This window comes from Xiphophorus hellerii, chromosome 17 (assembly GCF_003331165.1).
Source record: "Xiphophorus hellerii strain 12219 chromosome 17, Xiphophorus_hellerii-4.1, whole genome shotgun sequence".
Classification (NCBI taxonomy): Eukaryota; Metazoa; Chordata; class Actinopteri; order Cyprinodontiformes; family Poeciliidae; genus Xiphophorus; species Xiphophorus hellerii.
In genome coordinates this window covers 2836335-2859594 of record NC_045688.1, presented here as the reverse complement: position 1 = coordinate 2859594, position 23260 = coordinate 2836335, and the positions used below count along the sequence as shown (strand labels likewise).

General features: G+C 42.1%; 2 protein-coding genes and 1 long non-coding RNA gene across 7 annotated transcripts in view; 2 read left to right on the top strand and 1 right to left on the bottom strand.

Annotated features, from left to right (window-relative positions):
- shank3b (SH3 and multiple ankyrin repeat domains 3b) overlaps positions 1–18825 on the top strand; it is a 46820-nt gene extending 27995 nt beyond the window's left edge. For 3 of the 5 annotated variants that reach the window (XM_032589057.1, XM_032589056.1, XM_032589054.1), the window contains 15 exons: positions 321–543; positions 613–788; positions 1384–1497; positions 1579–1654; positions 2172–2254; positions 2501–2625; positions 2699–2831; positions 4020–4100; positions 4227–4244; positions 5514–5644; positions 6399–6492; positions 7907–8467; positions 9341–9631; positions 11198–12156; positions 18635–18825. In XM_032589057.1, the coding sequence (XP_032444948.1) occupies positions 321–543; positions 613–788; positions 1384–1497; positions 1579–1654; positions 2172–2254; positions 2501–2625; positions 2699–2831; positions 4020–4100; positions 4227–4244; positions 5514–5644; positions 6399–6492; positions 7907–8467; positions 9341–9631; positions 11198–12156; positions 18635–18769 (3200 nt within the window). In that variant the 3' untranslated portion in view covers positions 18770–18825. Of the gene's footprint in view, positions 1–320; positions 789–1383; positions 1498–1578; positions 1655–2171; positions 2255–2500; positions 2626–2698; positions 2832–4019; positions 4101–4226; positions 4245–5513; positions 5645–6398; positions 6493–7906; positions 8468–9340; positions 9632–11197; positions 12157–18634 lie in introns of all 5 variants that reach the window. The other 2 variants (XM_032589053.1, XM_032589055.1) reach the window with 2 other exon arrangements.
- LOC116736556 (uncharacterized) lies at positions 424–18753 on the bottom strand. The gene is made up of 3 exons (XR_004342609.1): positions 18576–18753; positions 7508–7511; positions 424–456 (listed from the first exon to the last, which is right to left on the bottom strand). It is a non-coding gene; the product is annotated as an uncharacterized LOC116736556 (long non-coding RNA).
- A 2068-nt stretch (positions 18826–20893) lies between the features above and the next one.
- The window catches only part of tymp (thymidine phosphorylase), a 47356-nt gene continuing 44989 nt past the window's right edge, over positions 20894–23260 (top strand). The window contains exon 1 of the mRNA XM_032589480.1: positions 20894–20911. The gene's annotated coding sequence lies outside the window, so the exon portion shown is untranslated. The remainder of the gene's footprint in view (positions 20912–23260) is intronic.

The following is a 23260-nucleotide window of genomic DNA, read 5'->3' as shown; positions in this document are numbered from 1 at the left end:
CCAAACTTTTGGTCTGTACTGTATATATATATATATATGTGTGTATACACACATGCATACATACTTTTAATCATATTTTTTTATTGTAAAAATTAAATCTTGCATCACATAAAAAAAGAATAGCATAGAATCGTTTAATTTTAGTAAATACAAATGATAAGCAATATAAAATTGCTAAAACATATATAATTAACTGTGATATTGTAAGTAATTTGAATATGAAATAGAATTACTTATAAAATCTAAAATGAAATGTCTGTGGCGTTTTTCCTGCTGGCGCCGCTGCTGAGGTGAACTCTGTGTGTCTTCATGTGTCCAAGTAGTTCCCTTCAGAGAAACCCCGTCCTATACCAAGCGCCGCCGGGTCGGCGCCACCAGAACCCCTGCTGGGAATGGCCTGTCGTCTCCTCGCTCTCTGATTCGCTCTGCCAGCGACAACGCCCTGGAAAGCCCCGCCTCCTCGCCCGGCCCCTCCCTCCAGAGCCTGGAGACGCATCACGACTCGCACACGCACTCCCTGAGACGCCACCCGCGCCGCCTCAGGTACGCCCCGCTGCACACGCACCACGCTGCGGTCCGGCCACCGCCTCTCACTGGTGTGTCGCCCCGCAGCCCCGGTGGGGGGGGCCACGCGGAGACCAGTCCCCCCTCCTCACCCCCCCACACGCCACAGATGAGGAAGAGGAGGCTCTACAGTGCCGTGCCAGGGCGCACCTTCATCGCCACACGGTCCCACGTCCCCCAGGGGTCTGGAGAAATCCAGCTGCACAGGGGCGAGCGGGTCAAAGGTCAGTGGGAGACAAAGTGCTCAACTCTCGTACTTGAGTACAAAACACTTCCAGGAACTTTGTAGCCGACGGCCATCTTGGTAGGAACTGTAACCGACTGTCTTGGCAACAGTAAACAATCTCAAAACAATAATTTTATCATTGATCGGGATAACTTCATTTCCCGATATACATTTCCTTTTTGTTGGTCTGGAAGCCATGATGGTTCAGCTATGCTTTACGCTGCGCTTACCTACCAAGATGGCAGTTCCGTGGTGCACAGCAATTCCTGTTCAGAATTTTGGGAACTATTTATTGATACTCATTGTTTAGTCTTTTTTACCACAAATAAATTTTGCTGAGTCAAAACTTTACTGAAGTTAAAGTACTTTAAGTATTCAAAAGTATAAATTATACTTTGAGTGTTTCTACAGAACTTTGTAACTTGCTGAAACCACCTGACATGTAGAACCACTCCGCTACAAAAACTCTACGCCGTTAATATTTGTCTTTGAAATGTAGCGCAGTGAAAGTCATAAGTTTCCAAAAAGTAAATACTAAAGTAAAGTCACTCAGTTATTGTCTGGGCCGGTTCTGACCCGGTTTGTGTCTGCAGTGCTGTCGATCGGTGAAGGAGGCTTCTGGGAGGGAACGGTGAAGGGCAGAACCGGCTGGTTTCCTGCCGACTGCGTGGAGGAAGTCCAGATGAGACAATACGACCCGCGACTGGGTAACGACCTGATGACCCCTGACCTCTGCTGGCCCCCATCTCCTTCCCAGCAGCTTCCAACATGTAATGTCTGTGTTTCAGAGACGAGAGAGGACCGAACGAAGCGGCTCTTCAGACACTACACCGTGGGCTCCTACGACAATTACACCTCCTACAGGTGAGATTCAGGAACTGCATGTTTTCATCAAACATAAATATTGACTAGTTAGTCTTTTCCAACTCAGACCTAACACACATTTGACCCTCGGTCAAAGCCTGCTTTGAGTCTTTGCGGTTCTGTGGAGTATTTCTGAGCAGTCAGTGTGTTCACTGATTTCCATCTTACTGATGATTATTGTTCTGGTCAGAACCTAAAGTTCAAACCAACTTTAGTCTAAACACAGCAGGACAGCTTCCTCAGAAAACCAGAGGTATAAATCTTAAGTATAAATGGTTTCTGATCGTTAGCATCGATCCCTCCAACAGGGAAGATACTGCCTGCTTTTAAATACTCCACATAACCATATAAATATTTACTAGTCAATATTTATATGGCTATAAATATATCTGAAATTAAAATGGAAGAACAAATTGTAAAGTGACCTTCGAAGTTGAGGCAATCATTTATTTACAGGACAGTAATCTGAATTACCAAATAATCTCAGTTGTTTTCTCCAATCTGCATCTGGTTCCAGTGACTATGTGATCGAGGAGAAGACGGCCGTGCTGCAGAAGAGAGAAAGCGAAGGATTCGGCTTCGTCCTGCGAGGAGCTAAAGGTAGAAACGGAGGAGTGGTGGGTGTTTGGACGGAGAAACCAACACAGATATTTTAATCTGAAACCTAGAGAGGAAAACTCCTCGTTGCGTTGTTGCATAACAGCCACAGAGCCGTGATCACATGGCAGCACTGGTTTCCAGTCAATGCTGGAAAGCTGTTGATTAAACTCCTCTACAATAGAGTTAATGTTGAAGTTACAAAAGTAACTAAATTAAAGTTTTCACTGACCTTTGACCTTTATCCAGCTGAGACGCCCATTGAGGAGTTTGCTCCCACGCCGGCGTTTCCTGCTCTACAGTACCTGGAGTCGGTGGATCAGGGGGGCGTGGCCTGGAGGGCGGGGCTAAGGACCGGAGACTTCCTGATAGAGGTGAGAGGTCACTGATCCGCCAGTCGAATTTAAACCGTTCCTGAGATTGACCTCTGACCTCTGCTATGTGAAGGTGAACGGCAGCGACGTGGTGAAGGTGGGTCACCGCCAGGTCGTCTCTCTGATCCGACAGGGAGGAAGTCGCCTGCTGATGAAGGTCGTCTCGGTTTCCAGGAAGTCAGAAACAAACCTGATCAGGAAGAAAGGTGCAGCTGCTGATGCGTCACTTTTCAGCAACAACGTTCACTTGTTCTGTAAAATGTTTGTAAATGCAGGTGGTTTTATGCTGCAGAAACAGGTTAAAGCTGTAATTCCTGAAGTTATTAAAGTCAGACAGCAGAGTTTTGCTTTTATAACCTCCTGCATAAAATTAATGTGACTGAATTTGACATCAGAGGTTCGTCTTAAAGGTACAGTTCAGATTTTAAGATGAAGCCAAAATGATTTATCCAACAGTTAAACTTGTCACTTTTCCACGACTTCATTTGTTGCCATTTTCTGAACCAACAATAACTATCGATGTGTATTTTTAAATCTCACAGCCAGCAAATCAGAATAATTATCAGAAACTACAAAATAAAACAGTAAGATTAAAAAAAATGCTTCAATTCTTCAGACTGAGAGCATTTAGGTAAACTTACATTGTTTATCTGAGGTAATATTTCAGGATTTTACTGTAGAAAATGCAAATGAAAGGAATACTCTGATTGGCTGGTGGTGTGGTTCGTTTGCAAGCGCACTGCAAAAACTCAAAATCTTACCAAGAGTTTTTTTTGTCTAGCCCTTAAAAAAAGTTAAGTAACTTTTCTGCAAAACATGAGAACTTTGAAGTGAACAATTGTTGAATATTTACAAATAGTTCTAGTTTCATTGGCAACTATTTTTTATGACAAATTTGCCAATGGAATTAATATTTTTGAAATGTTAACTTAAAACTTACTGAAAAGCTGCTTGTAAGTTGGTTTTATCTTTTTTCAAGTGTAGTAAGATATTGTACTGAGATCAAGACAAAAATACTTTGTGTGATTTTATATTTTTGCAGTGCACACTAATAAAAAACAAAAAAAGTCACAAAGCCAAGCACACAATAATGAATCAAAAACACTATAAAGTGACAGTTTCACAGTTAAAAGTAATAAAAATGGGTTGAAAGCCAAATAATGAAAAACAAGTTTTTATATGGGTTTTAAACACGGACAGGGAAAGAGACAAAAAGAGCAACTCATAGTCCAGAGAATACGGTAATTCAATCTGTTGGTTCTCCACCTTAAAACTAAATAAAGTATCTAACAGTAACTTCTATCAGGACATAAAACCCGTTTGGACTTAAGGGATAGTTAAAGTCCGGCTTTGTTGAACCAAGTCATGGTAACTTCCTGTTTCGTACCTCGTAGCCCCGCCCCCTCCGAAGCGAGCCCCAAGCACGTCGCTGACGCTGCGGTCCAAGTCCATGACGGCCGACCTGGAGGAGATCGGTAAGAAACTCAGAGTTAAAAACAAACACAGAGTTTATTTAAACCAGAGTTTAGAAACCAACTCAGAGTTAAAAACACACTGATCAGTTTGATGTCTTTTATTGCTGACGTTTGCTCTGTCTGCAGCCAGGAGGCGCCGTTACGGTGAGTCACTTGTGTGGTACTCAGTGTGGTTCTGGTCAGGTTCTGTGTCTTAATGTTCGGGACGCACAGCGTTCTCCTCCTCTCAGCCAATCAGAGCCTGAGATTTAAACACCTGGAGGTGGAGCTACGCTGTGCATCTCTGATTGGTGTTTGTGACGTTTCAGAGCCGCAGCCAAACATTTCTGAGGAATCATTCAGAACCGACCCGACAGTTCTGACACATTTATTGAGAACTGCAGTTTTTTTTTTAGCTGTTCGGTAATAAATTAAACATTATTTTAATAAAACATGCAGTTTCCTCATTTTTTGTCTTTGTTTTAGTAAATATTTCTGGGTGTTTGTGAACTTTCTATTAGCACCAAATAAAAGCAAAATAAGGAAAATAAATACAGTTCAATTACACCATTGAAAAACAGAGGCTCCTTCAAATTCGCTGTAACACAAACTGCTACAGGAGATCCTTCCTGCCCCATTTTTAAATAAGTTACAACAAAATTAAATTTTTCCTTAGGATCAATGATGCATTTGTCATAATATTTAAAAAGCAAGCAGTTCTGCTCAACAAATTAATAAATTCTGCAGAAAACTGCAGAATTTAAATCCAGTATTTTCCATACAACTCTTAAGCAAAAAGCTCCATCCATCCTTCCTGTTATCCACTGAACGTGTTGCTCTCTCTCACTGTAGTGGAAAATAAATTACTTTAAAGCACAGCTGACGTTTGTGTGCTTCATCATACCTCAAATGCAGCACTGAAACTGAAAATTAAGATTTTAAAAATGCATCTGAATGCATCTAAATTCAACTGCTAAAACCACAGAACCAGCAACAACCGCCAGAGGGCAAAGGTCACACCTGCAGTACCACAACAGACCAGATGGTCCAACAATGCTGAAGTTTAGAATAATGCAAGTTTTATTTCTCAAAGAAAATGTAAGTCTGGACACTAAATAAATAAAATCACCAAAACCATAAATAAAATGGTTTATGAAATTTCTCTAAACAAAATTGTCCTTCAAAAAATATTAATAATCAGAAGTGAAAGTAATTTATCATGATTTATTGTGACAGCTCTAATTATGTCAGAACTGATCTTCAAACAGATTTTCGTCTGAGAAAATCACTTCACGGTTTAACAATAGAGAAGTCTCCGTCGGCCATGTTTGTTTCTGCGGCCCCGATAAGTCGCTCTGTGGTGGCGTCTCTGTTGCATTTGTCGTGTTTTCTGTGTTTGTCCTCCAATTTGTTGATCTTTTTCTCCTCCTGCAGAGAAACTAGATGAGATGCTGGCCGGAGGTCAACAGGAAGTGGTTCTGAGGGCCCGCCCCACCGACGACTTCAGGGCGGCGACGGTCAAGCAGCGGCCGACGAGCCGACGCATCACGCAGGCGGAGATCAACGTAAGACGAGCAGAACACGATTAGCGACTCTACGTGTAGATGAACGATTCTAACACCAAAACAAACAAAAATCATGAACTATTTAACCTCCCATGACTGACATAAAATGAACTACGCAGAAATAAAAATAATTTTCGTTTTTGGTATTTTTAACAAAAAGCGAATAACCTTGGTTCAGGGATTCCCTCAGTGTTTTATCAGCCTGGCGGGCCACCAGGCTATACTTAGGTCCTGCCAGCCTAAACTTTATTAAAGATTTTATTATTCACTGAAACCAAATACTTTCTGTCTTTACTGATCTACATGCTAACAACGTCAGCGAATAAAGTGACAAATCATGGATGAAGGATAAATGTTTTTTGACTTTTTGTTTATTTTTTTTCAAGTTTGCGTTTTTTAAGACTTTAAGGTTAGGGTTTTGATATTATTAATCATTTCTTCTAGTAACACATACTTAAATATTAAAAAAATTTCTGTCAACTTTAAACATTTTTTAACTCAAAAACACAGCAGGCTGCTGGAGGACTGCCATCGCACCTCTACCACCGAGCTTTTCTGGGGTAAATGTTGTTGGCTATTAGCTACAGCGGCTAATCAGTGCTGTCCAAGCCAGTAATATATATCAATGAGAAAAACCATTCAAAAAAATCTGATTTCAGCAAAATATGTGACTTAAGCATCAAGACGTGCTGTGTGAATGCAGCAGTTCCAGTTTTCTCCAGTGGGGGAGCTAAAGAGCGTGTTGTGTTTGCAGTCTCTGTTTGAGCGCCAGGGTCTGGTCCCGCCCTCCGCCCCGGAGAAGAGCACCATGCCGCTGCCCAGAGGGATGTCCAGAACAAAGAGCTTCGGTGAGACCCGTCAACTCTCCGCCTCTGAGTGGCGTTTCCCCGCCTTCTCCAAAAATGGTGTCAAACGTTTAGGGCTGAAACGATTCCTCGAGTGATTTGAGTCCCTCGATTATTAAAATTCCTCGAGGAAAATTTATCTGCCTCGAAGTCTCGTTATATTATGTTTTATTATTTAGGCACCATGTTCCGGCCGGGACTTTATTTGCATTGTCACTTCCGCCTGAGTTGTGGACGAAAGCTAAGAGTTAGCAGCATAACGTCCAATTTTTAAGTTCGGCCTGGGAGGATTTTACTGATTCATGATAATGTCCGGGTTTTTGCCGCTTTTTGGGGGACCAATAAACATCTTTAAAATGACGGGAGCGATGCTTGGAGTACGGCAGCTTTTCTCCTCCCGGAGCCGCTGGCTCAGCGAACGGCGGGATTATTTATAAAGGTGAGCGGATAGACTGAACACTGGGGGCGGCTGTGCTTTAGATGCGTAGTTTTCATCAAAATACCCGAAAATAAATTTCATATCATTCCGGGTGCAACAAGTGGGTGGCGAACAGCATCGTGACGTTACATACCTGGTAGATGTTTCTGTGTGTGACGAATGCAGGTGTCAAATCCCGTCGCTAACATGAACACAAACGCTATCAATGTCTGGGCAAGGTGAGAGTTCATCTATTAAACTGACTGAAGATGAAAACATGAACGAAAACCTGGAGTATAAACATTTTTAATAATAGCCTGCCTCTTTATTACACTGAATATAATTTCAAATCTTTGTATAACTTTTCTTCAGGTTAACTTAGAAACTGAGCTATTATTGTTACAAGTTAATTTTCTAGACTACAGAGAAGTAATTGTTAGGGAAGCTCAAATGTGAAAAATTGGACTGATGTTGATATGCGATAGTAATACTGCTGTTAGATTTACCAATGTTTTATTTTATCTTTTTTTTATCTGATTACGCGATTAATCGTAAGAATAATCGATAGATTACTCGATTACTAAAATATTCGATTACAACAGCCCTACAAACGTCTGTTCCGCAAAAATGTTAATTTGTGCTGCAATTACTTCAAAAGATACTAATAAAACTGTTTCCAGAGGTCAGAGGTCAACCACCACCCCTACATCCCCGCTCATTTTTTTTTCAAAATTTAAATTTTTTTGGCATCTTCAACGCATCTACGTTTGAGCAGCAATAAATTTAAATTGTGCTGCTTTTCTTTTGAAGACATTGATGTTGACCTTTCATGACCTCTGGAAACATTTTTATAAATTTCTCTAACATTGAAGAAGCACAATTCTTTTTTTTGCTGCATAAACTTGACACAATTTTTGTTAGATTTGGAGGGGGAGGGGAAAATTCACTCTCTGCGGTTCCCAGCTGTTTATGCTCCCGTTTCCATGGTTACATCGACAGGCACCCCGGACGACGACAGAATCTCGGCTCTGATCCACGAGAGCCGTTTCCCTCGCAGCTCGTCTCTGACGGACGGCTCCATCCCGCCGCCCCCTCAGACGGCGCCGCCCCCGCCGCCGTCCCCCTCTGCGCTGTACCTCTTCGACTCCGGCCCGCCGCCGTCCTTCCTGCCGCCGCCTCCGCCGGCCCGAGGCGAGGGCCTGACTCGCTCCAGCTTCAAGCCGGGGGCGGAGCCGCGGCTGCAGGAGCTGTCAGACGCCAGGAGCCACGCCCACGCCGAGCGCCAGCGCAAAGCGCGGTCCATGATCATCCTGCAGGACACGCCACCACCACCGCCGCAGCCCGACGGACACGCCGCCGGCGCCGCGCTCCACACCGCCATGCAGACCTCCACACTGTCCATCCACAGCACCAGCCCCGCCCTCGGACACTCGCCGCTCTCCCGTCGCCGGGGACGACCGATAGAAAACCCGTACGCCAACGTGGGACATCAAGCCGCGCCCAACAAGCCCCAGAGGAGGAAGTCTCCTCTGTTGAAACAACTTCCTGTTGAGGAGCAGGGTTAGCATCGCCCGTCATCATCTGTCTGACTTCACTGTGTTGTTCGTCATCCAGAGTAGAAAACGCGACCTTCAGAGGTCACGGCGCCTGGCTAAAGTATTCACACCCACAAACTCCTAAAGAGATAAACCAACAGGAAGACGTTAAGAAACAAAACCATGATTCCCACGGATCAATCTGCTCATTTTTCATTTAACCACTTAAACCTTTTTATATCATATTAAAAATATATTAAAAGATGAGAAAATATGCAACTCAATTTTTTTTAATGTAAGAAAATAAACATTTTATTGCCTAAAGTGCAATAACAGCATTCCTTTAGCGAACACATCATTTGTAGCAAACGAATCACCTGCAGCTAAAAAATACTTTTAGCATCTAAACAGCGAAGGGCTGATCTGTTTATTATTTGGATTAACCGGTTATTAATTGGAAACACGGTGGTGCTCTAGCGCCCCCTAGCACCAGGCTAAGCAGGTTTTCTGAAGGAATCACTGAAAATAATGCTTATTTTTTCTTTATGGTTAGAAATTGTTGCATAAATCCGGCAGAGTTTACGGCTGCAATGCGATAAAATGTGAGAGTACTTTAGTGAGGCGTTCGAACAGAAAATGCAACGAGCCGTTATGCTAACATGTTTTAAATAGGCCGTTTTCTAATCTGGCTTAAATGTATCCTGCTAATACTTTCTGTTGCTCTGTGGTCATTAAATTGTTCAAACTGTGAACGTTTGGTGATTCTGTCCTTCCTCATCACTTTAAACATCTTCATCTCTGAATCCTGAGGTCGCCTGAAGGTCAAACCTCCGAGCAGGAAACTGAAATGTTTGCGCCGCCTCTCTGTTCAGAATCAGTCCAGTTTCTTTCCTTTCAGGTCTTGGGATCAAAGACGATCCGTTCAAACCCGACTGTGGTGGACTGATGAGCCCGAGCCGAGCCGAGCTGTACCAGCAGCAGGTTCTGTCCGAGCGCGCCCGGGTTCAGGGTCGCCGCTCCTCTCTCTTCCTGTCGGTGGAGGGGGCGGGGTCAGACAGCCAGGCTCCGCCCCTCCTGACCCAGAGCCACTCCATGGACGACCTGGGCGAGCTTCCGCCTCCGGCGCCGGTCCTGTCGCCATCACCGACTCCGCACACCTTCCTCCACCCGCTGACGGGGAAACCTCTAGGTCAAACACATTTTCATTTTGGGTCACGTCAAGGTCATGAATGTTCTTAAAGGGCCGGTGGTATAGAATGTTAGAAGTCTCTGCATTTGATAAGTAAATTAAATAATATTTAACATCTTTTCACATTTATCACTTCCTCCAGGATTTCATTGTTTTTGTCATTTTTGTAATCAGTTTTGTGGAGTTAATGTAGAAATATTTATGATATTTCCGCTTATCGGTCACAGTCTATAACTTGACATCAATTAATGCGAGGCAGCAGCGGCGTTAAAGTAAGAAGTACCACCACTTGCAGGTGGGAGTTAGCATCACTTAAACCCAAAGGTTTTTACCAATTTTTGTGGAAAATTTGCAATAAACTCACAACACAATTATGCACAATAAAACAAAAAACCTGCAACAATCTGTTGATTTTGCAGAAAAACTGGAGGAACTGACATTTGGCAGCAGATCAAAACTGCTCTGATTTGACTGATGTAATTTCAAAGTTCTACTTATGAGTCTAAAGGGCCACAAAAAAAAACTAGGGAGGGCCGGTTTTGGCCCCCAGGCCATGAGTTTGACACCTGCTCTACTTGTTTCAGTTCATGATTGACCGTATAGTTTTAGTGTGAGGGATTTGAGGAAAACATATATATGTATTAAGAAATAAAAAACTTTTTTATTATTTCTTTCATGTCCTTAAAGTTTAATGCTGAGCAGCGTTAGACTCTGTCCACATGGAAGCGTTTCCAGAAATGTTTTCATCCCCACAGAAACACAGAAAACATAAAATGCTTGTTTTACTCCACCAGACCTGTAGGTGGCGCTAATCATGGAGTACAGGCCATAAGAATTCCTCAAACGATTAACGATAAACATTTTTGATTTTTGTTGTGTAACTCGATTAAAGATAATTACAAAAAACATTGATGGTTCCCTAAAACTGCATTTCCGTGGAAATGTAGGTTTAGCGTATGTTCAAATACTGCACTGTAAAAACGCAAAACCTCTCCAAGTATTGTCCGTTGTTTACTTTAGTTTGTACATTTGAAATAAGAACAAACTAAGATATTTGAACTAGCACTTTGTAAGATCTTGTGTTCTTTCAATGTAAAAAATATTTTAAACTGAGTTTGGAAAAATGTTTTCTATTGCTAGTGAAGAAACAGCAAAACTGCTTTACAATAGCGCCTCCAACAGGAAAACATATAACTACATCTGTACTCAATTTGCAAAGGCAAAAAATCCTTAAAGACCCATAAAAAATGTTGCTACTTAGGTTTTGTAGTTTTAACTTATATTAGTTAATATAGTAAATATTGTCAAGTTCTTCACCAGGTGGAGTTCTCCTTAGTGGCTCTGCCATCGATTCATAGAAGAGCTTCAAATAATAAAAAAAACAAAAACAGAATGGGACCGAGGACACTGCCTTGATGCACTCCATAAATATAAAGGCCAACTGAAACAGATTACAGGATGCAGACAAAATGGAGCTCAGAAAACAATCCAGCTCTGCTTTCTCACCAATATGTGATATTCAAATCCAGTCCTGATTAAACGTTTCCCCGTTTTTTGTTTCCTCAGATCCATCGTCTCCACTCGCACTGGCTCTTGCCGCGAGAGAGCGAGCGCTCACCGCCCGAACGCCGAGTCCCGAGCCTCGAATCAAACACTCCTCTGCCTCCACCACGCCCGTCCCCACCCCAGCTGCCAGTCCAGAGACCAGACACAAACGCACGCCGTTCACCACCCCACAGGGCAGCCCCGAGCCTCGATCCAAGCGCACCTCTCCTCAGACGAGTCCGGAGCAGCGGACCAAACACTCGACGCCTCAGACCAGCCCCGAGCTGAGGCACAAGCGAATCACGCCGCCGCTGTTCCCCGACGGACAGGTGGAGCGACCCGAGACGGAGGGGGGGGTGACGTCACCCGCCGCTCCCTCCCCCGAACGATGGAGACCCTCCCCTCTGCCGGCGCTGGCCAATGAGAGCCACTCGGCGCTGATCGACCGGCGGCGAAGCCTCACGGTTGGCAGCTCGGAGGAAGAGGGCGGGGCTTACACCGTGACGCTCCCACCTGCCCTGCTGTCCTCTAGCGACGAGGAAACCAGGGAGGAGCTGCGCAGGATCGGCCTGGTGACTCCGCCCCCCGCCTTTGCCAGCTCCCCTGCCCCGCCTCCCCCCACCTCCCTGTCCCTGTTGCCACGGCGAGGAGGTGAGGGGGGAGGGGAGAGCGGCCCGGAGTCCCTCGTGAAGCGAGGAGACGAGGAAGAAGGAGGTGACGAGCGTCTCCATGACAGCTCCTTGTCCCCCAGTTCGCTCCCTCCGTCCATCACGCTGGCGTCCCCCCCCGCCCCGACCTCTCCCTCCTCCCCCCCTGCTGCTCACCCCGCCCCCTCCCCCTCCGCTACCTCCCCATCGGCTCTGAAGCCCCGCCTGCGGTCGCCGATCGGCCGCGGCCGCTCCGTGCTGCGCGACCCGCTGCTAAAGCAGTCGTCCGACAGCGAGCTCCTCCCCTCCGCCGCCTCCTCCTCCCCCTCCTCCCCGCTCTGCTCCTCCCCCACCAGCGGCAGCAGCCGGCAGCCTCGCTACCTGTTCCAGAGGCGGTCCAAGCTGTGGGGGGGCGGAGACGACGAGCGGCGCGGGTTCAGCCCTGATGAAGGCGGCGGCCGACCGGCGGCACTGGGAGGACAGAGCTCCGGGTCGGCGGTGGACCTGACGGCCCGCTCGGCGTCCGCCCTGGAGCTGAGCGGCCGGGCCGGGTCGGGACTGGACCTGGCCAATCGGCTACAGCTGCTCAACAAAGACAGCCACTCTCTGGGGGAAGAACCGAGTCCACTGGACCCGGGCCGCAGGTCTCCTGTAGGGGGCGCAAGGTACGTTCAACTGCCTGGTACCGTATTCCTAAATGGGTTTATAGAAGTGTAGTCGGTTCAGAGGGTAAATCAAGCTTTACATCAATACTAAACACTGAATAACTTCACTTTTTATATTCTTCTTCAACAATACGCTGAAGAAGTTTTACTATTTCTCTGAAAGGTTTCTTCAGTTCTGAAGCAACAAGTTTACAAGCTTGAGTAAGAATAATCACACCAGTTGGAATCCTTCTTAGACACCAGTAGGTCATTAAGGTCACCGATGGTCCAATAAGGTCACCGATGGTCCAATAAGGTCACCGATGGTCCAATAAGGTCACCGATGGTCCAATAAGGTCACCGATGGTCCAATAAGGTCACCGATGGTCCAATAAGGTCACCGATGGTCCAATAAGGACAACAATGGTCCAATAAGGACAACAATGGTCCAATAAGGTCACCGATGGTCCAATAAGGACAACAATGGTCCAATAAGGACACCGATGGTCCAATAAGGTCACCGATGGTCCAATAAGGTCACCGATGGTCCAATAAGGAAACTGTTTGAGTGACTTCCTGTTTGATGTCCTGCAGGTTGTTCTCCAGCCTCGGTGAACTTCACACCATCTCCCAGCGAGGATACGGCGCCAGCTACACGGTCCGCCCAGGAAGTCGTTACCCCGTCACCCGCCGAAGTCCGTCCCCGTCTCCCTCCCCCTCAGACCGTTCCATGGGCCTGGGCTCCTCGCCGGCGCCTTGCTCCGAGCGGCCCGACCTGAGCTCTGGTCGAGGTCTGACCATCCTCAAGTCTTCAAGTCTCAGCCTGCCGTCGGAACCAAAGGAGGTCCGTTTCGTCATGAGGAGCGCCAGCGCACGAACCAGGTCCCGCTCGCCTTCGCCCTCGCCTCACGCCTCGCCCTGCCCCTCCCCGGTCCTCAGCGGGCCCCTGCTGGCCCTGCGGCCCTGGAGGCAGCGGCCCCTCAACCTGTGGAATAAGTACGACGTGGGCGACTGGCTGGAGAGCATGGGCCTGGCCGAACACCGCCAGCGCTTCCAGGAGCACGAGATCGAAGGCTCCCACCTGCCGGCGCTCACCAAGGAGGACTACGTGGAGCTGGGCGTCACCAGACTGGGCCACCGCATCAACATCGAGAGGGCCCTCAGACAGTTACTGGACAGCTCCACTTGACCCATCGCCTCCAACCAGTCACCTCTAGGCGTCCAGAACTCTGACCTCACGACCCCTGACCTCAAGTCAGACCCCGGGCCATCTCTTTAATCCACTATCTCAGCCATTACAGAACCGCCCCGGTTTCGTTGATGCCAGATCGCAGAAACGTTTCGGCTCATCAGCTCTTTAATCAGCAGCTCTGACCTCTGACCTGCAACTCACATAGCAAACAATTCACGTCCACACTGTGACCCAAATTCAATGTTTTTGTCTCAATGCAACCTCTAGCCGATCTTTTCATAAAAGTCCGATCAACACAGATCCGACCCAGACGATAAATTGTCCCAGACGTTATTGCCATAATCAATAATCATGTTTTACTAATATGACAATAATGGCATAAAAATGCAAGAACATTAAATTATGATGAACATTTAACACTGGAAGACATTTTAAATATCCAAAATAAACGTACAATATAAACAACAAATATAAACATGATTATATTTCAGAGGAATTGGAGAAAAAATCCTGAATTTAGTTGGTTAAAATACAGATTTGTCCAGTTTGTGGTTCTTTAATTCAAACATTGGCAACTTTCCACACTTTTCCCACTAAAACTAAAATATTTGGGCTGAAACAATTAACTGGATTAATTTATAGAAATAACCAGCAACTAATTTGGTAACTGATTAACTGGAGAATATAAACTAAAACAAAAGGCCAATTAGTGAAAATCCATGTTCACAGCAGTAATTAAGCTAAAACTGCACAAAAATATAAATTCAACTAAAACTCATCAGTAGAAGTTTGGTTCACATTCACTAAAGTAAAGCTATGTACTGCATTTTAGGCAATAAACTCTTTATTTTCTTATTTTAAAAAAGAAATGTAATAATTATAATATTCTATAAAAAGGCTTCAGTGGTTAAACAGATAATCTGAAGAATGTGTCATTTTTTCCTGATTAATCGCTTATTTTGACGATTAATCAGTAAACGTCAATGTTATCAATTATTCTGCCAAACGAATAACCGATTAATCATCAGAATAATCAATTATTCTGATGATTAACTGATTGTCAGAATAATCAACTAAGAAAATAATTGTTAGTTGCTGCCTTAAAAAATAAAACACATTTTGAATCTTAAATTTGAGGAAATTTCAGGCTTACAAACTCGTTTTTATGGAAACTTTAAACCAAAATCAAAAAATATCAAAACATGTTGAATAACAGAAAACAATCAAAACAGGCAAATAAAGATTAACTTTTGGCTGTTAGAATTTTATCAGTTTAATCACAATAAACATATTTCTTTTCTTATGTTTTTAGTAAAAGTTGCAGTTGGACTCAGAGTTCTGATCAATGAGCCGATCAATGAGCCGATCAATGAGCCGATCCATGCCGGTTTATCTAAATGATCCGGAAAGTTCTGGGACATTTTTTTTTTGGCTGTTGTGGTTTCCCCCCCCATCAAATATCACTCATAAAGTTTTGTGTTACTTCAAACATGAATTCATATGTTAATGGATCATTTAGAATTAATCAATAAGTAATAATAATGACAATAATAATAATGGTGATGCCGTGCAGAGCTTTTAGTCGTCTGGAAACAGATGTGTAGTTATGATTTGACAATGAGTTGAATTCCCGGCGGAGGCTCTGGGGTTCATGATGATTTGTCGATGAGTGTGACGTGGTGGCGTTGGTGTGTTTCAGGGTTTTACCTGCTTTCTGAGGGCTAACTGTACACGGTGCTATCTGCTCAAAGCCATCTGTACAGACTCTACCTTCCTCCTCCTCATGCATCTTCCCATCCCAGCCAGGAACTAAACCATCACAACGCCCTGACCAAGGTCGCATGGGAACAGGCCATAAAAGGAGTTTCCTCCCCTGCCATATACGGGATGCTTTCCCTGCCATAAGTGGAGTTGAATCCAAACATAAAAACAGGCAAACGGGAACACCGTCGCATCCAGATGTTTGTAAGTTTTTATAACCCTGAACAGGGTCAATTTTTGTGCCAATAAAGAGGAAAATTTAACTAGAACTTAGTTAAAAAACAGCTACATGTTTACAGCAGTTAGATTTATATATTATCAGACTTTGATGAACCACACTGAAAACGTTCCAATACGCTCAACTTCCAAAGGAATATTTAATAGTTCAGAGCTATAGTTAAATAAATTATATTGTGTATATAAAACATATATAAGTACGAATATATAGTGTCTTATTCCCAGTACAAAGCTGCAGTGAAATGTTAAATTACTGGTTTTAAAAGTTCTGATCCAGTTCACATCGAAACATCTGAGCTGCTGTAATAAAGCTAATAAATTAATTAGTTTCACATGTCGTTCAGTTCCTGATGTTTAGCCAATTAATGCTTGTTGCACTTTATGGCCCATCCTGATTAACAGGAGCTCTTAAAGAAACAGTACGTCTTTCTAAAAACACCAAACTGGCCCCAGTGGTAGTTCCTTTAAGCTCATCTTCTGATGCAGGTCATCCACACATCCGTTGAAACGACCCAGAAAACCAAAACTACCAAAATGTTGAACAGCTTCTGGGGCAATCATGAGGAAAAAGATCATTTTTCTGAAATTTGGTTTATTTTTTGAGCATTTTTTTGTTAGAAAGTAGAAAATTAAATACAAAATTATAATTTGGACCACTAGTATTTAAATGTAACACCCACAAATTATGACAAATTCCAACTTATTTTACATAATCGTGCACCGACTACAGTTTCTGGCCGATAACCAATTTTTTAAAAAGCCTGGCCAAAAAAAAGCCGATGCAAATTTCTTTTGTCTGAAAAATCATTAAATATATCAACTGGATCTAAGATCAGTGGATATGATTGGTTTCTTGTTTAAGTATCAATTGATTGCCAATCTCCAAAAATTAAGTAAATCCTAGCCGTTTCTTTAGTGCTGCCCTAATTTTAAGTTAATATATTCAATCTTTTAGCTGAAGCAAATTAAATAAAACCTTACCAAATTAAACTGTATTATTAGCCCCTAGCTTAGATAGCTATTATATCATAACTGTTAAATATGTTTTATTTACTGAAATCCTATTTTAGTATAAAACTAGCAAAATATTTAGATTTTGATATAGTAAAAATCCAAAACTAAGCCAGTAAAATGGCTTCATGGCAACATTTCCCCACACAAATCATTAATTCCCTATATTATGAGGTTTGCAGTGTAATTACACCCGTGTGCCACCAGAATATTGTTGGTAAAAATCAACAATAGATGCACGAATAATGAGCTAGTTGTTATCTTCCATAAAATACAGGTTATCTACTGGTGTCAGGAAATCAAATTTAAGACTTTTAAAGACTTTTTTAATGCCAGCTTGAATGAAATTTAAGACAGAAAAAACTACAAATGTAGGGAATAAATATATAATACTTAAAAGTGAACCAGTAGCAAAAACAAACATACTAATGATGGACCCAAAAATGCTAGCTAGCGTGCTACCAAGAGTATCTTAGCTAAACCGCTGAAGATCTTTGTGCGCAACTCAAACGTTTGCTAGATAGAGAAGTCCATCAAGAACAAAACAATAAAACAAAACTACATACAAAATTAAATAGTTCAGACACAATAACATTTAAGATCAACTTTCTTTACTCTAAATTAATTTAAGACTTTTTAAGGATGCGTGGAATTAATATCTTTTAAAATCTTTTTCCAAACAGGCGAAAGCTTGTAAATCCAGTGAAAACGGACGATAACTGTGAACGCAGCACTATGTTGAAAAGTTTTCAGTGAGCGTCTCAGATTTTACACATCAGGAAGTCCAGGAACATCCTGCAGGTTTTAGTCTTTGAATCTGAACTGGAATCAGTTTGGTGGGAACCGAGGCCCCAGTTAAAACTTCTTGTAACCCCCCTCCCATATGGATCAACCCCCCCCCCCGAATCACAATCAATGCTCAGTGCCTGTTACCATGACAACACATCTCAGTCCTTCTGCCGAGCTACAATCATGATCCCAAAGTTGTACAAAGCCAATATTTTATAGAAACCCCTGAAATGCAGAATGTACAGTCTATTAGCAAAACATTATATTAGAGTAAAGCCTTTATAATATCTGTTAGAGTAGCTGTTGGTGAAAAAAAACACTGGACGGGTCAGACGTCAAGTTCTGGTCCAGCAGGTAAAAATTAGAACGTTACAAAAGACCAATAAATATTTAATTTAAATTGTTTTTCAGCCTCGCTGTGATTCAGAAACATGACAGGAAACGCGTCAAAATGTTGTAAAGTTTTTTACAGTTTAAATCCAATACTAAAACAGGAAACCCATAAATGCAAAACATTGTTTTCAAATCGTTTTTACAACTTTCAGCCACTAGAGGACGCTGACAAATTCATTTTCAGCTAATAATTAAGGCGAGGAAATATATATATATATATTTTTGTTTGTGGAAAAATATAATTTAATATTTCTGTTGCAGAATGAGCTGGAAAATACTTTTAATTTTGCTTTTACCAAACAAAATATAAAAATAGTGAATTAATTATGATCTAGTTAATAGTTTGAAAGCTAAAATCAACCAAAAATTATGTATAAAAAGTGACTTTAGGATGTGCAAGAAAATCAACAATATATCCAATCTGAGACGTGAAGCTGAAAACCTGAACAAATTGAGGCAAAGCTGAAACTGCTTCAGTTTATTTTTATTATCCACCATGTTAATCCGTTTTAATTCATGAATTATAAAGTTTCCTGGTTTCCGCTCATCTATACTACAGTATATGTGCTTTTATGAGTTGTTTATAACTGGTTATTTTGGAGATTTTCACAGCAGGGGGCGCTGCAGAGTGAAGCTAAACTAAAACAGGGATCGCTAACAGATCAGCAGCTAGTTATGAAAACCAGGACAAATCTGGAAAAAGACGGAATAACGATCAGGAAAACTCTTCTGCTTCCTGCTGACCGGCTGAGATCCCGACTCTCTGAACCTGCGTGTAAATCCTTCCTCCTCCTCCTCCTCTTCCTCTCTAGCTTCCTCTTTTTACAGTATGTCTGTGGTTTCTTCTGGAGTGAGTGGCGTGCGTGTACGTGCAGTTTTTCTCTTTTCTAAGCTCCGGAGAGCACACGATGACAGCTGATGAGCTCTTTGACAGATTGTAATCTTTATAATAAACCGTCATTTATTACAAACTGAGCGCTGGCTTCCTGTCTGATTCTTTCAAAATAAGACCCAATAAGCGTGAATTCTGGTGACGGATGCTAATGCTAATAGATTATCTAGTGGTTAGTGGCATTTTTCATGGATTTATATACTTTATTTAACTTTTAGTTACTAGCAGTAATTTAATGCAAACTGAGCATTTTCTTTAGCATATTCTTGAACTATTACATTAAAATAAAATGTATATTTATAATTGATACTTTTCTGATAAAATATGGGGTGATAAAGACAAAAATGTCATACAAATGTTGAAACTATTTCAAAAAGGAAGTAAAAAAAGTTATTTTTCTATTTGTTTGATGCAAATTCCTGAAAACAATAAAAAGGTCCGACTTTACAGAGGAAACTGACCCAAATAATCAGTTTCTTTTCTTTAGGAAGGTTATTATAGGCTCATTAAAGCCAGCACAACTTCCCTACATTATGTTAAATAATTACTTTAGACTAACTCTGCTGGTCATGGTAAATCATTTCTGAAGCAGGACAATTTTTTCATAATTTTACCTCTTTTTTTATTGATAGCTTTTTCATTTTTATTTGTTGAAAGCAGTTCAGCAATGCGATTGCTCAAATTTTCTCGATGAGAAGACTGGGCACAGGAGAGCCTCTTGTCCTGCAGGGACACACCCGGCGGGATTCACCCTGGATTTATTCATGATAACATGATTCCTGCTGTTTGGAGCTTGCGGATACCTGGCTTATCGACAGATTTGTGACGGATTTGGTCGAACTAGCGGACAGAGTGGGGACAGAGTTAGATATGAGTCTTGCTGAGACTCGCAGCCCAGGTGAGGACTCAAAACTCACTAACAGGATGGAATCGATCTGGGAAAAGTTGCTAGTTTCGGCTCAGTGGAACGACCAAACTAATTTGGATAATTGGGAACTGACATGTATCGGAGAGACTTTAGGGAAGATTGAAATTCATAATCTACTCGACCTAACACATTCTGTATCTGAATTGGCTTTCCCCGTGTTGCCTTGGAAGGGCTGCATGTCTCCAATCCTTGAAGATATGTAAACATAACGCTCCTTCCCACCTCCTGTTATCCATGCAGCTGTGGAGCTGAGCGCTCCCAAGGACATGCCTTGATAATAACATCTTATCGGACTTCTGAGCAACGTAGTTTCATGGCCCCTGATGTCACCCCCTTCACTCATACCTGTGTTTTGTCTGAATGTTGCCATTTGCTCTAATGTGTCCTTTCCTCTGTCTTATTTTATTTTGTTAGAAACTGTGGAGTACTCACTTTTAACCCAGAAAGGAATTGGAACAAACTTGGAATCCAGAGACTCTAGTTTAGTCACTCTTTAGCTTATATTTTTAGAAACTGTACTCACTATTTAGACCAATATTATACTAGATATATTTTTAGATTATTATGCAGATAGACTCCTACAGTTGCAACCTAGAAAAGGAATCAGACCAGAGGATACTTTTCTACCAACCCTGAACAGGAGCACCCAGTTTAGATCAACATTAGATTCTTTTTCTTTCCTTTGGTTTATTTTGTTTGTAATTTCTTTTAATTCTTGTAAAGCACATTGTCTTGCCTTGTTGCTAAAAATGTGCTTTAAAAATAAAATTGCCTTTTACCTTTAAAACTATGGATTAATTTTACTTTTCTTTCTTCTTCTGTATATACTTAAGAAAATCCTGGGACAGAAAAGTTGAATAAAACAGAACAAGAAACTCCTGATGGTATTAATTATCAGAGTTGCAGTAATATCTTACATAATTTGGCCAGATTAATGAAGTTTTCTGTAAAATCTTAAATATTCTGGTCAGATTAATGAAGTTTTCTGTATGAACTGCTTGTTATTCGTTGTTTTTAAAGCGAGTTAGTTTGGCTTTTCTCCAAACTGCATATCCTGACATGAAGGTACACGACAGTGTGCAAACAAAACCGAGATAACCACAACATGAACTTCAACTTGACCCAGGAGTTTCCTGTAAACCGATTGGCTCCTCCCCCTGCTGTCTGATTGGCTGACGGCGCGCCGACCTGCAGGTGGGTCATTCTGCCAACAGGTCAACGCCACTTCGACTGCAGAACAGGTAGGATCCATCTGCTGCGCGACGCCTCAGTCACTTTGACTTTTATGACCAGCTAAGAGCTACATTTAAATAATTTATTTCTCAATTTAAAGCAGATTTTATTGGTTGGTTAATGATGCTGAAGATTAGTCGTAAAATAAAAAGTTGTTACTGCTGAGGAGACAATAAACTGGCAGAAAATCTGCTTATTTGTAGCAGATTTTTAGTTAAATGATTTACCGTTGTCAAGAAAACCCGAGACCATCCCACTTCTCCATGCTGGAGAATTTAGTTTAACAGTAACAATACATAAAGTTACCTTTAAAATTTATCACACAAGTGACATCAAGACCCAACAGTAGACTTAAACTTCAATAAGATCAATCTGGTTGTGTGTGTTGTTTTTGTTTCCTGCAAACTTTGCTTTAATTGTATTTCTTTTTTCTATCTAATCATAAGAAATTATAGTCAGACAGAGAGATGAGACAGGAGGAGCAGGTTTCCTGGAAAAAGAGAAAGTAGGTTTCCAGCGTGAAGATTTATAAAAATAGCTGAGACTATTCCTTATTCAAAGCATGAAAGTTTTAAAGAATAAAGTCTAAACATTTTGAGTAATTGGATAAAATTCAAAGTAAAATACTTATATTAATATTGGTTTACTTGTAAGAATACTTACACTTACATTTGTGGAAATAGAAGTAAAACAAGTAAAAAACTTTGGTATCAAATAATTAGAATCATGGATTATTCTTGGTTGATTCTCAGGAAACATATGTAATAACTCAAATTAAGATTATAATAAGAGTAACTAATAAGTCATGGTTATCATAAAATTATAAATGAAAGCTAAATCAGAGAAGCTAAAGAAATTTTAAATGTGATTTTGACATTGAACTTGAAATGGTGTAAAACGTGTAACTGCAATTAAACATCACTGATGTGTTGGAGGTAGATAGTAGGTGAAAGGTGAAAGGTTAAGGGAAAAAGGGGAACTAACAGGAGAGCAGAGATGATCAACGCTTTACTTGGAAACAGATTGTTGAACAACTTAAACTTTTCAAAGAAAAGGTTGTGCAGGCAACGGATGTAGGAGGTTGAGCAACCCTGAGACATTAGAACAGACATCAGGACATAATGAGTCTAAGACAGTGATGGATATGAGATCATCTGTCTGATCAGACAGTCAATGAAATAAACACAGCATCAGTGCTAGCCAATGCAAACGCACCAAAAGAGGAACCTTTGGTTGGATCCTCCGGGCAGCTTCGAGCCGAGATCCAGATGGACAAAGAACTCTGCAGCTGAAGAAGAGCCGGGGCCACAGAGCCGAAGACTGACCTGCGCATGGGGACCAACCCGTCAGGCCCACAACCTGTGGCTTTGAATCGCACTTCTCTCATCAGCTGGGTTCAGACCCCAAAGACAAAGATAAAGATAAAGATGAAGACAAAGAACAAAGAACAAAGAACAAAGAAGAAGAACTGGTGCCTTCCTTCCATGAGGTCAGCGCGTCTACAGCTCAACGGACCCGGAAGATTGTGAGACAAGATGAAAGGAGCTTCAGACTCTTCCTGCCAGAACCCAAGTCCTGTGTGACCTCACCATCCATGCAGAGAAGAAGCTCATCAGACCTACAGAGATCCCTGCCTTCATCGATCAACTTCCTCCTCCTGCTGCAGCACCTTCTTCATCGTCAGGCCAGGTCTGGGGTTCGAAACACCAAACTCCGTCCGTCTCTCTCAAAGGTTCCCTTTTTTAGTTCTCAGTGTCAGCAGTAGGGAAAGATAGACTAGATGATTGATTTTACTTATTTGATTATTTCTGCTACTGAATTAAGCTGTACTGACCCTTGCAAAAATGCTTTACTAATAAAATATTTAGCATAAAGAAAATCTAAAAGATGTTGTGGACATTCAGTTAATGAGTCGCCTTAAAGTTCTTTGATGGTTGTAAAATAGCTGTGATGTTTGATTCTGGAGAGGAAAAAGTGGAAAATGTTTTTAGGTTGCTGGTAGCCCATATATAAAACATCATCCTTGGGACTCACCGAGTCACTAAAACCTACCTGGTTCAATAACAAATGCAAGTTGTAATATAGAGAAGGAGCGACCGTTAACAGGTGTGCTCTGTGAAACTAGTTGGCTGCAGGCTGCTCAGTCTGGCTGATTCACAGGGGGAAGAAGGGTGGGACACCTGGATGTAGGCCGTCAGAAAACCAGGCGAATCTTTTCTCGATGCCAGATTAAACAGAGTTTACTTCAGTTCTGGACAGGGTAAATCCCAGCAGATTTAGGAAACTCATTTCACCCGTTAGACAGAGAGCTGGTAGCACATCTCACCTCTCAGAAGAGGAAGTAGAGAGAGAGAGGG